This window comes from Papilio polytes, unplaced genomic scaffold (assembly GCF_000836215.1).
Source record: "Papilio polytes unplaced genomic scaffold, Ppol_1.0 DF822845.1, whole genome shotgun sequence".
Lineage (NCBI taxonomy): Eukaryota > Metazoa > Arthropoda > Insecta > Lepidoptera > Papilionidae > Papilio > Papilio polytes.
Genome location: NW_013526359.1, coordinates 658,118 through 673,035, shown reverse-complemented (window position 1 = coordinate 673,035; position 14,918 = coordinate 658,118). Strand labels below are relative to the sequence as shown.

The 14,918-nt window shown below is 35.2% G+C and overlaps 2 protein-coding genes across 6 annotated transcripts; one reads left to right on the top strand and one right to left on the bottom strand.

The window, feature by feature from the left end:
• Positions 1 to 17: 17 nt before the first annotated feature.
• LOC106105543 (TBC1 domain family member 30) lies at positions 18 to 10,999 on the bottom strand. Of its 4 annotated transcripts, XM_013285920.1 has the most exons (15): positions 10,637 to 10,999; positions 10,155 to 10,252; positions 9,433 to 9,521; positions 9,058 to 9,210; positions 7,536 to 7,675; positions 5,462 to 5,587; positions 5,300 to 5,391; positions 5,114 to 5,207; positions 4,813 to 4,969; positions 4,384 to 4,555; positions 4,058 to 4,283; positions 3,677 to 3,769; positions 3,431 to 3,584; positions 1,164 to 3,149; positions 976 to 1,068 (listed from the first exon to the last, which is right to left on the bottom strand). In XM_013285920.1, coding segments are annotated over exons 1-15 (3,777 nt in total). In that variant the 5' UTR covers positions 10,832 to 10,999; the 3' UTR covers positions 976 to 1,066. The 4 variants fall into 4 exon arrangements, with proteins under 4 accessions (XP_013141370.1, XP_013141371.1, XP_013141372.1 ...); XM_013285916.1 differs by having other exon boundaries at positions 18 to 3,149; positions 10,637 to 10,997; XM_013285917.1 differs by having other exon boundaries at positions 18 to 3,149; positions 3,437 to 3,584; positions 10,637 to 10,996.
• Positions 11,000 to 11,868: 869 nt separating this feature from the next.
• Positions 11,869 to 14,731, top strand: LOC106105409 (UPF0691 protein C9orf116). Of its 2 annotated transcripts, none has more exons than XM_013285703.1 (3): positions 11,869 to 12,181; positions 12,991 to 13,077; positions 13,331 to 13,705. In XM_013285703.1, exons 1-3 carry the CDS (start codon positions 12,019 to 12,021, stop codon positions 13,429 to 13,431), a joined length of 351 nt encoding a protein of 116 aa, XP_013141157.1. In that variant the 5' UTR covers positions 11,869 to 12,018; the 3' UTR covers positions 13,432 to 13,705. The 2 variants fall into 2 exon arrangements, with proteins under 2 accessions (XP_013141157.1, XP_013141156.1); XM_013285702.1 differs by lacking the exon at positions 13,331 to 13,705 and adding an exon at positions 14,407 to 14,731 and having other exon boundaries at positions 11,879 to 12,181.
• Positions 14,732 to 14,918: the final 187 nt, after the last annotated feature.

The following is a 14,918-nucleotide window of genomic DNA, read 5'->3' as shown; positions in this document are numbered from 1 at the left end:
CTGTACTTACTTAAATATATTTCGATATAACATTTAAACATCTTAAAGGCAACTTGTTTGTGGTGTTCCTACGTATAGAAAATAGAATACGGTTAGCTTAAAATTTATAACAAGTCAATGTGGCAACAACTTTTTTAGAATTATTTATAAAGCTTTCTGTGATTCAATCTTAAAATCCCTTTTTACAATCGATGAAAACAAAACATTGTAAAGTACATATTGATTAGTCTTATTAAAAATGATCAGTAAAAATATATTTAACAAAAGTCTAAGTATAAAATCCAAAATGTTACGACTTCTAAAAGATAATTCAAATTCATAACAACAAAAACATATTTACAAAACACATTTAGCAAAAATTCTTTAAACAATTTAAGAAAGTGATATAAATCTGTTTTATTTTTGCGGTGAACCAATAGTTTCCCTGGGATACATACCTAATCTTACTCCTAATTCCTTAGGTAATCTTGTTGACTGTCGTGTGGGGAATGGATGATACGAGCCAGTAGATGGACTACGCGGGTAAGATAGGGACGATAATGTGTCAGTCTCGACTAGGGATGTGATTGCACTGCAAGTATCATCTGAATCCATTCTGGATTTTTCACTTTTTTCAGTATATTCTTTTTGATTAGTCGGTGTTTCTCGATTTGGGAATATTTTTGGAGATATAGGTGTAGATATCTGGTCTAATGATGTTATCTGGCATAATGTGTCACTTGAATTGCTTTTAGCTCCTATTGGTGAATCATCGTCTAGTGAAGGTTCACATGTAAAACTAATAGAAGAGGTGACGACATGAGAAAATTCACTTACTTGACTGTTATCACTTTTTATTGTGTTTTCACTAGGTTTTGAAACTTTGTCACCTGTTTTGTTACAAATGTCACTAGCTCTACTTATAAGGTCACTGTATTTACTTGCAAAGGTGTAATTGTAGTCATCAGAAGTGAAGCGATGTTCGTAAGGAGATATATCCTTCGAGCCTAACGAAGGTAATGTGACTGACGTTTTTGAGTCTTCAGAAAAGGAATGCCGCGTCCACCGTGATTCCACAGTTTTTAAATCCTGGGAAAAGGTATGTTTTATAGGTGAATTGCCATGTTTTGTTCGAAAACTATCATAATTACATTCAGATTTTTCGGTAAAGTTTTTAAACTCACACTTGGCCAAAAATCCTTTGTTTTCCCAACCGTATAAATCAGTTTTATTACCAAGACATTCACTGCTGGGGGTTTTGTTAGTTTTAACAGTTAGTCCTTCATTTCTACTTAAAACATTTCGCAAGTCGAATGAAAAAGGATCGTCGATAGAAATTGGCCTAGCTCTCTGGAAATCATTTCTTTCAGTGCTTTCTATCTTAGGGTGTCTTTTTATGCATCCAATTAAAGAATCAGACGTTGATTCTTTTAGTAATGGGGATTCGATTTGTTTATTGTTTGTATTTTTTTCATTCATATTTTCTTGTTTGCTTGTTAAATCATCACTGTTTTTCTTTGTTTGGTTTTGACTAGCACTTATGTTTTGCTTTGTTAGAATACGACTTAATATTTGCGAATTTTCTTGTATGATTTGTAGAGCTCTTTCACTGTTTTTTCTACCACACCTAACAAAATTTTCTTTTGGTGAAATTTTATCAGTCACTTTCAAGGGTTTTTCTTCTTGTTTCTCTGGAGTTTTGTCATTGCTGATGATTTTTTTATTCATATTCAAACATTCAGCACTGAATTTGTTTTTAATTTCTGGGGTTAAAGTTGGACTGGGTGTCTTAATTTTCCGAAAACTTTGACTTTGTGGTAACGATGATGCTCTTTCGACGTCATCTTTTAATGTTTCATCGTTATGATTTGTTTGAAGAGTTAGTGAATCAGGTTTTTTAGGTTGCCGCAGTTGCCGTTTTGCAGCTCTTCGATTAGGAATATCTGAATTATTAGGATCGGTTACTCGAGCGCCAAAAAACTCTGGACTATGTTCAAAGTATTTGTCAATTTTGAGCGGTATTGGTGGTTCATCTTCGCTTACAATAATACTTTCCTCTCCAGGGCTACGCGGAGGACTATCAAAATCTGATATATTTTTGTCTGATAAATCTATATCTGGAACAAAATTAGGATACATTGTCAAACTATCAATAATATCAGGTTGTCTTGAATTTAACTCAACAGTCGAAGGAGATATTCTATTAAAATTTGATTCAAAATCATAACCATAAGGTGATATACATTCAAAATCGCAGTTACATGGCGATATGTCGATTGGGCTAAGTTCAGTAAAATTTTTACTCTTTGATAAGTTTGTCGGTCTTATAAATTCTCGACTTGACGAATTTTCACCGTAACTTGTTTTTGTTAATCTTTGCAATACATCATTTCTTTCAGAATTATCATGACACGATAAGGTTATGGCGGGACTAATAGGGGTAGTAAGCTTTTTGCTGAAATTTTCACAACTGGGAGCACTTTTTAATTTTGTTTCAAAACCATCAATATAAGTACGAAGTGGTATGCCCGCATCAGAATCAAGGTAATCATTAATACTTTTTACAGGTATCGGCGAAGTTGGATATTTAGTGTCTTGGGCAGATGTTTGTGTATGAGCTTCTTGTTTTGCTACTGACTTAGATGTAGTTTTTTGTACTCTGTGTATTTCTGTTGCACTTATTTTATCTTTTGAATCATCACTTTGATCAGATTCACTGACTCTTTCATTTTCATCACATAAACTAGTGTCTGTACTTGACGCAGAATGAGACGAGTAAGTAGATGACTCGCTAGAACTTCTCGACCGCAATGAGGCGATCATTTCGCTGGCTTCTACTTCGGACACTATAACACCATCACCACCTTCATCTAAATCTATAGACGCTTTTCTACCCTTACGTGTTGTTTTTTCTTTTTTAATGTCTTTCCATTTTAATGAGTTGCGCCTGTTGACAGATTTTCTGCTTTTTTCTTCTTTCCAACTAATTGTATCATTTGTCGCAGTGCGTGGTTTCGCATCAGATTTCTCGTGGTTTAATGATGAAGCTCGCGTCGGTGGTATGGCGCCAGGCGGAGGACCAAGTCTGCGGCCTCTCGAACTTACAATTGCACTTTTTCCTAATAAAAGGTTATTCACTGTGAGCGAGGTCGGTGACGTTGGCACACCAACTGGAATAAAAAAAAAATTCAATGCTGTTTGAATAATTCGGTGACGCTGACGATAGTCATTATTACTTTTTAAATATGATCGAGCCTTCGTGTAGCTTTGCTAATTACACATTTTGAAAGGGCCTTTTTCTGCATACGTAGCTTCCGTATGAATAGGGTTATGATAGAAATAATACAAATACGAAGTTTACCATAATAGCTTGTGTTAGTTCATTTTTATATTCGAAGTATACGTAAAACTAGGTAGAATGTGAAAATATATTTTGGTGGCAGATGATTACCAGTACCTGCAGCTTGACGAGCACAAGCAGCCGCTAAAATGACATGAGCTTGCCTTTGCCGCTCTCGAAGTCTGGCATACTGACGTTTTAGCGCTCCGATATCCAGCGACAGACGGTCGCCAGCCCCTGACCTCTGCTCGCGCCGCGGTATCACCTGCAATCGACAAACCAATACAAAAGTTTATCAAAATATTAATAAATTTGTATTGATTGGATAGTAGTAAAAGCATTTTTAGTGGAAATTACCGTAGCTAGAGCCATTTTATTTCCATCGTCACTAGAATCACCTTCGTCTTCCGAATAAAACAATCGTAAACCACGTTTTGTCATCGACTGCACCTGAAAAGAGTGAAATATATATATATAAATTACTTTTTTTATATTTAATATGACTTCTCCCGCGTGAAATTAAAAAATCATGAAAGATATGTTACTCACAGATAAATTACCTTTGTAATAGAGAAAGAATTTTTTAAATCGACGCAGTGGTTTTTGCGTGAATAAAATACATACAAAAACCCAAAACTACAAATATTTCCTCTTTATAATGTCAGTATAGATGAATAATATCAATAATTTCGAATAGGCTAATATGTGAAACAATCCTCATATTATGTGGTGTCTTACCGCTGATTGCAAAGGTGGGTGGTATATTGGTGCGGAGGTAGGGGGCGCTGGCGGCGCTGGAGGTGCCACCCGGTAGCGGTGCAGGCTGCGTAAGCGCGGCAGCTCGGGTGCGGGACCCAGCGCCACTACTCGCGCCGCTAGCGCTTCGCCCGCCGCCCACACCGCGCCAACGCCCCCGCCCATGCAGCTGTAGAACTCGTCCGCTGAACGAGCCGATAGTATACGACTGGAACAGTAGATCATGGAGAATAAAGAGCTTTATCCTTTTGGGAACCTCTTAATGATAATTAAACTAGATTACTGTAGTGTTGAAGCAACGCACTCACTCTTGTAGCATGTCCCATATGGCGAGTGCGGTGAGCAGCAGCACCTCATTGCCATCCAGCAGGATCAAGTCCCAGATCCTCAGCAGCGACTCCCGCGGCAGCCATGTCGCGTACAGCGTTAGGAACCACTGCATTGTGAACACATCCGGCAGGGGAGGTTCTATGCCACCACCTGTAACATTTGTTGAAAGTGTTTTAACGAACATTTTTTTTAACTAGTTATTTGCTTTTTTTAATAGTAGACCAATCATGTCGTAGAGTATATCACATAGACAAGAAATTACATAGCTACAATTTCAATAAAGCTTTAAAAACACTTGGTGACCGTAGGTTGACTTGTCATTTCCCATCGTCTATATGATCAATGATATACGCGCATTACAGTTCTCCTGCTGTCCTTATTTATTGTAACGTTTAGGAAATATTTACCGTCTGATATTTTCTGTAGATAGTCCATGTGCTGTGCCAGTCTCGGCAGACGCAGTCTGAGCAGGTCGCGAAAGGCGGCCATGTCTGCGGACAGACCGCGCAGGTCGTCAGCGAAGTAACCTTCCGGCAGTACTGCTTCTACTAAATATATCATAACCTGGAATAGAAGCGTTGCTATTGTAAACACTGATCAAAACAACATTGGTAATTAATTTGCGGTAAAATTTTGCAAAGAGTCTTTGTAAGTTACAAGGTTAGTGCGTTATAAAAAGAACCTCATTGGAGCAGAAGGAAAAGTCACCTTTAAAGCGTCGGATTCAGATTTTTCCATAACTTCTAAAATAATAGCTGCTAACATATTGAAGCCTTGACAATATCCTACGTCCTTATTCCACCTGCAAAACAAAAAGTACAATAAACACTAAAAACCGAAATCCTCAAAATTATCTATCTACAAGAAAAATTGTACATCAAAGACAGGAATTACCTAGCGTACGCTAATAAAACTCTTCTAAGCATTGCTTGATTTTCTCGACCTTCAGTGCCACAGAAAAGTGAGCAACCGGTGCGATGTAAATCCTGTAATAAAACGGACAGTTAAGAAAGCAAAAATAGATGGTATTACAATAATCTAAAGAAAGTGTTTCACCTTGAGGATCTGCGCGCCGAGCTCTGTATCATCTGGCTGTGCGGTCCCGCGAAAGCAGGCGCGCTCTGCAGCTGCCCACTGCACTCCCCGCGACGACAGGTACCGCTCCGACAGCGTCAGCCACAGCTGTTAATACCAACATCAACACCACTGATCACCCGATCGCTTTTTAGAGCCGCGATGCTTAATGCAGTTGCCCTAATGATCGCCGTACGAAAGAAGATGGCACTTTAAGAAGAAAAACAATGAACGTAAGCATCAATCTTGAGAATATAAATTAGTTTTATCTTCTTTACCTTAATTATTAATACAAATATTGTTTGTTCTGAACTAAAATCCACATTTTTCTACATCATAGCTTGCAATCACAACCCGTTCCCCGCTTCATTTCATCAATTCAACATATTTCATCGTAAGAATAACGAGTGATCAAGATTATGGATTCGTTTTGATTTGGGCAATTAAGTAAGAAGAGCTCTTTGATGGTTCTTAAGAGCAAGAGGGTCAACAGGGTCGTCGCTACTTACGGATTTTTTTATGATAAAGAGATTGCAAGAGTCTCGGTTACCTTCAAAACTGTATTTGTCTTTTTGCATAACCTCGCAGTTTATAACTTTGTTAGAGTTTCAGAAGATATTTTTACGATTTATCTTTTAGCAGTATTAAAAGCTGACTGAAATTCATAAGCAAATTAAAAATTTCTTTAATGTGAATGTGAGCATGTTAGCTACTCAACCAAATGTACCAAAAGTGATTTTGTCTAATTCAAGTTTATATCCATTTTAAGATCGAACAAGTAACAAATCGGAAAATATCTTAATTTTAACTCTCTTGGGCTTTGATCTCAAACAACTTTGATATTTGCATCAAAGCTCAAGGACTACAGGTATTTTAGTTTTCATACAATGTGACTGAAGTTGGGAAACATCGTTGTTGACCATTGAAGTTTATAACCGTGGAGAACTACGGTAATGTAATTCCATATATACCCCAGTTATAAGTATATAGCAATAAAATGGAATCAAAAATGATGACATTTTCGAACGATTTTTTCGGTTTATTGATCTATTGTTGCCTAAGATGTCAGCAATTACAGCATATTTTTGAATAATTCTTATTTAGGCTATATATTTTCACGCCATTAAACTTAGGGGGTAAATATTTTGGACAAAAACCATAATGTGGGAAAGAGATCGTAAGTTGCTGCCAACATCAAGAAAGCATTATTGTCATAGTAAGGTAATTGGCATTTTTACATTTGCAATTGAGAATTTGACAAATGTAAACAATAAATTTATAATTTCATGCGGATGAAGATGCACGCGAACAGCTAGTTCTAATATAAAACTTAAAGCTGGCATCGATCGACAATCGATACAACCATAAAAAAACTTAATCGGTGATTGAGGACGAAATGTAATTTAAATAAATTAAAAACGCTCCGATAAAACTTTATCTAGTTTGTTAATACTCACAAGTGACGTAACATTGGTTGGTGATGCGAAACACTTGCGCCACAAAAGCTATCGTCGCATAAAGATAAAGCAGACCATGGCACTTGCATGTCATATTCAGATAATATTCGATATAATGATCTAATACGAGCTACGTGGGCGGCTAGCCGACGAGCCGTCGCCTAGACAGGGCCTTACAATAGATTGACATGATACGCAAACGATATAGACGCTAATTTCAGTCTACGATATCTATTTTATTACGCACTAGCTGTAGTTAGCGACTTCGCCTGCGTCAAATTAAAATATATTAAAAAATATAGCCTACGTTATTTAATGGTAACGCAGCTTTTTAATGATGAATGAATTTGAAATCGGCCCATTAGTTTTTAAGTTTTATCAATACATACAAAGTTACAAATCTTTCCTCTTTACAATATTAGCATAGATGAAAGTTTGACGTTGTAGCGCTATAGATATAGACATATCAAATGCAATTTGAAAAATAAATACTTATTATACTTTATGTTTATGTATGATGTACTTCTTGTAGTCAAACCGTTTCCTTCTATACATTCTTCCGCTTATTTGTTTGTGAATGTAGCATAATATATGTTTACCTTTCTCCGGAAATGCTGTGGAACTCCAGCCGGGAGTCGAGCGACCAGTTTCATCGCGTGCAGCCATTCCGAAAACCCCCCCTCGCCGGGGCCCTCGCTGCCACTCGGTGCCAAGCCGAACCGCGCGTTCGCGTCCCCAGCTAACAACCAAAGATACTAGGTGAAGCATAAACAAACAAAATTTGAAAAACCGAACAAGTATATTTACTTTCAATTTCTGCTAAAGCGTTAAAGAAAAGAAGATATAATCGTGAAAATTAAAATAGAAAAACGCCAAGGTCTAAGTTGTATCGTAAAAGACGTTGCCGTGAATAAAATCCCGGATAAACGAAAATACATCAAACAAAAGGTTATTGTTGATCGGCAACATTCATCTGTGTAAACAAGATCAACTTTTATATTAAATTTATCACCGCGAGGGTTTCTTAATCCAATTTACTTACCGTAAATCTCAATCAGTTCTAATACAAATCAAATATCGGAACTAAATTACTCTGGCATGGCTGCTAATCATGTCCTCGTAGGATAACAATGCAGGCAAACCACAAATGACCACAACCGACTAAATTTTTGTGTCTGAATGTACCTGGATTGGCCCTCGAAGAACCGGCCAAGTTCCTGAGGGAGTTTAGGATAGCACTCATCTGTCCAGCACGGAGAGCACAACATTTGACAATAAATGCATATTGTACTGCACTAAGCACTAGTTAATGATTTGACATTACTTCGACGCAGTCACACTGCGGGCAAACACACAATGTAGTGACCATGAAGACGTTACATCTAGGATGTAAGCAATTAAGTCAATGAAACATGTAACAAAATCATTGAAAAAAGATCGTGAATTAAAATATATTTTGTACATATCTTCAAAAAGTTCGACACCGCATATTCGACCAGCTGATGTGATGTTTACTGGGGAAGTCGCGAAAGGAAGCGCCGGGGCTAGCCACCCTGTATTATAATATCTCACGGATGTTCAAAACGGAATCGCTGGTAGGATAGCAGCGATGCCAGAGTGATGTCGAGCGCCGGTAAAAGGTGTCATGGTAGGGCCGTCCGAGCATGCGCCATCGGTTTCATTATAGACGCTAGTGTGCGTCGCATATCGATTTCGTGCTCCTGTGTACGTCAGTTTCAGACATAGATAGCTTGCTAAGTAGCCCCAAGCTTACTTACATGTGCGTAATGTTATTTTAAGTTTCATTGAATAGAATTGACTGAGTCTATTTCTGTAGTTGTTAAGATAGATTTTAGTAGTTTGTTTATTGAATTTTAAATTTAATTCGAAATATTGGAATTTACTGATATCGTAAAATTACATAACCAATTATTTACTACAATTCGGATATTTTATGGTTAGTGTAATAGTTAGTTCAGTTTCCATGTTTTTCTATAAGATGGTACAAACTACGACCAACTTCTAGGACTAATATTAACGTAATAAATTAGGCTATATCTGTATTCGGTTTTAAATTGATAAAGACGCAGAAGAAACCACCGAAAATAAAGTATAACGTACTAATATGTCTCAGTAGAACAGTAAACGCTGCACATAATTTCTTCTGTTCCCGTTTCAGGCGATCGCGGGCTCGTAGATATTTAGCCAATCTCTCTCCGGCTGCGGTGAATCTGCTCGTCAACTCATCTAATTGATCTTGTAGTTCTTCTTTTCCTACAAATATTAATTATTATAACCTCTTTATGACTTTATTAAATGACCAACATTTCTAAGACGCGTGTATTCGGGAGTTTAGATTGACCTATAACATTGTTCAGTATTACTAAACATAATATGAATTAGTTACAAACAATTATTTAACCTGTACTTTACGATGTCTGGTTAATATTAGGTTGCAGTATAATATTAATTTGATAAGTATTATGATTAAGTTACCTAAATCTTCAAGATAAATTCGTTCAATCACATCTGTTTGATCATCACAATTAGAACGAGATGATGCTATCGACGCTGCGGTAGTCAAGCTGAAAGTTTCATTATATTATTAATCTACGAGTACATCTCCATCTATATCTATACTATTATAATAAAGCGTAAACGCACACTTCTTTGTTGCCTAAGATGTCAGCAATTGCAGCATATTTTTGAATATTTTTTTTTAAATAAAAAGCCCTACACTTACGTCACGCTTTAGGCTACATATTTTTATGCCATTAAACTTAGAGGGCAAATATTTTGGATAAAAACCCTAATGTGGGAAAGAGACCATAAGTTGCTGCCAACATTAAGGAAGCAAGATTGCCAAGGTTTGTCATGTCATGTCATTTTGACATTCGCTATTGATAATTTGACAAACGTAAACAAAAATATAAAATTTTCATAATTTCATGCGGATGAAGTTGCTTGGGAACAGCTAGTTATAAATAAAAATTAAACGTATTAATAAATATTCAACTCTGATTAGTTCGCAATACAATGACATTGAACGTAAACTTGAAAGATTCTTCCGTAATTAGGTTAAGGTTGCCCTACGGAATCTCAATACTGGAGCTGTACCAGTTTACGAGTAGCGTTGTACTCTTAGCGGGAAAATTAATTAACCATAGATTTCCACTGTTATTCCTTTCATTCACAATCCACATTATAGTGTATCTTACCTTTGACTGTATCCCACGACGCTATTTCTACTCCATTCACGTTGATCAGTGTACAGTTCATCAAGTAATTTTTCAACAAGCTCTTTAACGTCTGGTGTCTATAATTGATATAAAATTATTACCACTGGATACGCTGCTTTTTAGTTGTTGTTTAGTTACATATAAGTAGACAAAATTCAATTTGGTTTACAGATAAATCGTAATAAATAAATAATTCACAAATGAATCGTAATCGTGATAAATCGTTTCAATTCGTAATAAAGTAAACCAGTATAACGGAACTACAATAGAATAAAACTGGTCCACAAGGTAAATTGCCGGTGAGCTCCCACGTGTAAACAAACACACTATATTGTGTGGGTAGTTGCAAAAACATTGCCAAGGTTTTCTTTTAACGAATTCGGATTTATCAACGAATAATTTAGATTTAGTACGATAAAACTCAGTTTTGTGCAAAGTGTAGTTAAGTTAGTTTTTAATACCTGTTGTGAGTTTTTTATTGGAGGAGGTGCTGGTATCTTGTGTTGTTTTTTCTGTTCAATTTTCGGTATACGAATTTCCTTTGGTTTCTTCGCTTTCCTTTCCTTGTTTGTGTCCGAAGTATTTGACAAATCAAAATTTAACTCGTATTTCACCACTCTTAAGTTTATCGGTTCATTTATAATAATTGTTTTCATTATTGTTATAATTTAAATTAGTATTTTTGACACTTACAAAAAATGATCACATCAAATAACGTTTGTCAATGAGATGACAGAATTTATTTTTAATTAAAATACGAATAGTTGATTAAATACGTAAAGTCGGTGTTAAATATAATTAAAAACTGTAGTAATGTTGGTTCAGGAAGGCGTGCGATAGTCACCCACTCGTTTATTGTCTGCTCGTCGTTCGTCCTGATAGCTCCGATAACACTTTAATATATTCCAGCGAATGCATGCTCAATGAATTAAGGATCATCACGTAATAAAACACGTTTCGTTTTTAGCATTTTTCTTTTGTTTTGTCAACTTTGAAGGAGGAAGGAATCTATATACAACAACAATTTCATATGTTTCCTCCTCATTTCCTTCAAATTTAGCGTGAGATATGCCTTAGAATGATACCGACTGTTATACAGAGAAATTAAGTTGGGGACGACTAGGACTTTATAAGTAAATATTCTTATGAGGCCTAAGCAACGCCTTCAAGAGAAACACTTCTACTGAATGAGTATTGAATCGCACTTTTACCGTCGCTAAAGAGTAAAAGTTTTCCAAAATGTTTTCCATTCGGCCGAGGACTTAGGAGGTTAGTAAAAGCTTTTATTTCAATTAGATTAAATGTTTTTTTTTTTTATTGGTGGTGGTTTAGTGAGGCCAAAAACAATGTAGTTAGTTTAGTGTGCGTTGATCTTTAAAGCTTAAGTGTTGTCAAAGTATCTACCATGCTTCCGATACTGTAACTCGTTTTAAACAGAATTATGGTAAATAATTCTACAGCACTTATTTCTATTTCCTTTAACCTAAATAATGTCTCTGCTAAATCTAGAATATCGCATGATTTTACTGGACGGCGTCTGTTGATATTTGCATTCGGGAATCTTCCATTGTTCTTTAAATTCGCCGTTTTAAAGTTTATTAATTATGCAGTTGTGTTTAAATAAAGTATTTGTATTTGCACAGTTTCAACATGGTATATTGGAACAGAATCAAATTTAAAAAAAAAATGTAAATCTATTGAAACCGTTGCCAAGGAAACAAAAATTATTTGTCGGACATTTTTGTACAAACGAGTGCCCTGGAGGATTTACTTAAATAAAACACAATTCTTTCTATCTAGATTACCAAAACAGTAGTATTTTTTTCATTTAATCTCTTTAATAATGGGTGGTGAGCATTTGGCAATAGCTGATAAACAGGAAGGTGGATTTTGTTCGGCGACGTGTATCGACAAAGTTTGCTTACAAAATGAAATTAAGAAGCCTGAAATAAAGACATCTGATTTGTATGCAACTTGTAATCTACCAAAGAGATTTGAACACCCTCGTAAGTACAATCTTACTTCTTACTAATATTAAATGTGAAAGTTCGATGGATGGAGGGATGTTTGTTAGAGCTTGTAGTCTAAACGGCTGAACGGATTGCGATGAAATTTGCATAGATACAGAGGATAACCTGGAAAAACACATGGGTCACTCACTTTTTTTTTAATACCATGCGGATTGAGTCGCGGGCAAAATCTAGTATGTGTTTTAAATCTTAAAGTAAAAGGCTAAAAAAATCACCTTATACTCCAGAGATCCTCCATCGTTGTCTAGGAACTTAATATAGTTTAGGAACTTTTTAGGCGGCTTTAAATTTAGATAATAGTGTAAGTAAACCTAAGTAATAGGAAAAGATGTTTATGTTATATAACTTGTGATGCATACTAATGTAACTTAATGTAATCGATACGTTTTACCCGCATGTAATGGTAAATAAGTTGGGATCATCGACATTTCCCCCTATTAAGAAAAATAAACACCTCTAACATGAAGGGGCATGTAGAGGGTAATAATTCCATTAGACAAGAACCTTGCGATCTTAATTTAACACATATATGCAAATGTTTTGCTATACGTATACAACATACGCAAGGTGAAAAAGTAGAGTTCGTAGTGTCAATGAAGTTGCGAAATTACAATCATAGTCTATCGCACTAAGAAGGCTCTAAAAACCTTTTTTGTTTATTTCTATAACTTTATAATTATGTAAAGTATCCAATGTTCAAAAGACTAGCTTTGGATTCTGCTTATTTCAAGATATAAGATACCAAATTATATTTACGGATATAAAATTATTTGAATTGTTAACAGATTGGTTCAATGGCTACGGATGTCAGAAGAGTAACCAGCACCCATTGTACCGGACCACATCCAGTGAATACGGATGGTATCCACCCGGTAAGCACTTCAATATTCAAATAAATTCTTTCGCGTTAAATTGCAGAAAAAAGCTCTTTAATAAGACAAGTTCGTTCATTTTGTTTATTATTTATCGAATCGGAAACATAACTATGAATTTCTGTAAAATACTTGGATGAAAACTTTCTAATTATTATTATTTTTGGTTTTTTTTTTAAAGTGTGTATTGTGTTTGTAAAATGTGATCGCTGGAAACCTGAAGTACCACAAATGCTGTAATAACCTGTTCTAGGTATCCACTCCGTGCCCGCATCTTACTTCCCGAAGAGTCAGGACTTCTCTAACATTATGGCTGTCTCTGGAATGTATCGAAACTATTCTCTGAATATGTGAATAAATTTATTAATAATTTGATTGAAGACGATACGATTCAAACTTTATAGCGGCATGTAGTTACGAATCGACGGCTGATGGAGTAACAGTTAGAACAGAAAATGGTGCGCAGAAGTGTGACCCACCCTTTACGGACGTACACCGATACATACTCGTAAAACTGTGTTCTGCACGAAACTCGTGTGAAATTAAAAGCCGACATAAATCTTGAATGTCACTTTACTTTTATTTAAATCGTATTAAGAATATTTTATTTTAAGTTTTATTTTCTATGTAAGATTGTACTTTAATTTTATGTTATTTTTGTCATAAAGTAACGAGCACGTTTTCGGCAACGACTTGTTATTGTAGACAAAATTAGTATTAATCATGTCATATTATTTGTCAAATAAGTTACGAAATAAATAAAGTTTTAAATACCGAGTGATGAGTTTTATTTTATCACTAGCTGTTCCCATGCGAATTCATCCGCACAAAACTATGAAAATTTTAATTTTATTGGTTACATGTGTCAAAATATCTATTGCAAATGTCAAAATGACATGACGACGAACCATGGCAACCTTACTCCCCTTATGTTTGCAGCTTATTAGTTTATGTCCTTTCAGACAATAATGTTTTTCCAATTTATTTATCCCCAAGTTTAATAGCGTAAAAATATATAGCCTAAAGCGTGTCGCAATTGTAGGGCTTTTTATTAAAGAAAGAGTTATTCAAACATATGGTGTGATTGCTGACATTCTACGCCACAAAGTAGTGTGTGTTTACGATTTATTATATTAGTATAGATGAATATAAATGATTTCTAATAGTCTAAATACAAGTCTGTAAAAAAATCTATTCACTAAAGTTTTCCCGAGAAATTCTACACATGATGACGTCAATATTTCATGAGGTTTTTCTTTTTGTTGGGAATTTGTCGATTATCCTATTCTAACAAGACAGGTGTTATATCTTATATTGAATGACTTACAGGAATACACTCAGTGACTTCGGTGTTCTACCCCGCTGGTCAGAAGTTTACGAACCATCTCACAGCCGCCGGTATGTACCGCAACTACAGTCTCAATACTGGAATGGATCCTGTAGGGTACCCGTAAAAAACAAATATTTGTAACGCTGTTAAACTTTTTAACATAATTGACATTGTTTTAATATTAGCCTATATTTAACTAATGTTTAGAATATTATACTACAGTTTGGATAAAATTTGTTGCTGAAAATTTGTTATAAATTGGTTTAATTATTGACTGAACTTCAGAAAATTATACTTCCGTTTGAATAAAGTATTGAAATTGTAGTTATTGTTTCATTTGTTTCGGTTATTTTGGTAGTATTTCTTATTTTACATAATGAAAATAAAAAGCCATGATTATTATTGACTTACCAAAAGAGGTATTTATTATATAGATTAACATGCATTCAAATTCCATTAAAACAGTACATTGGAACGAACACGTGCGCCACGTTTATGAATATAGTTTAAA

What these genes read in the sequence shown, in the direction of transcription:
- LOC106105543 (XM_013285916.1), bottom strand. Translation starts at nt 10,831, where the DNA reads ATGAAAACAATTATTATAAATGAACCGATAAACTTAAGAGTGGTGAAA. An exon ending in CAATAAAAAACTCACAACAG is followed by an intron (nt 10,253 to 10,636) that starts GTATTAAAAACT and finishes TATCAATTATAG; the next exon opens with ACACCAGACGTTAAAGAGCT. An exon ending in GTTTTATTAGCGTACGCTAG is followed by an intron (nt 5,208 to 5,299) that starts GTAATTCCTGTC and finishes TTTGTTTTGCAG; the next exon opens with GTGGAATAAGGACGTAGGAT.
- LOC106105409 (XM_013285702.1), top strand. Translation starts at nt 12,019, where the DNA reads ATGGGTGGTGAGCATTTGGCAATAGCTGATAAACAGGAAGGTGGATTT. An exon ending in AAAGAGATTTGAACACCCTC is followed by an intron (nt 12,182 to 12,990) that starts GTAAGTACAATC and finishes AATTGTTAACAG; the next exon opens with ATTGGTTCAATGGCTACGGA. An exon ending in ATACGGATGGTATCCACCCG is followed by an intron (nt 13,078 to 14,406) that starts GTAAGCACTTCA and finishes AATGACTTACAG; the next exon opens with GAATACACTCAGTGACTTCG.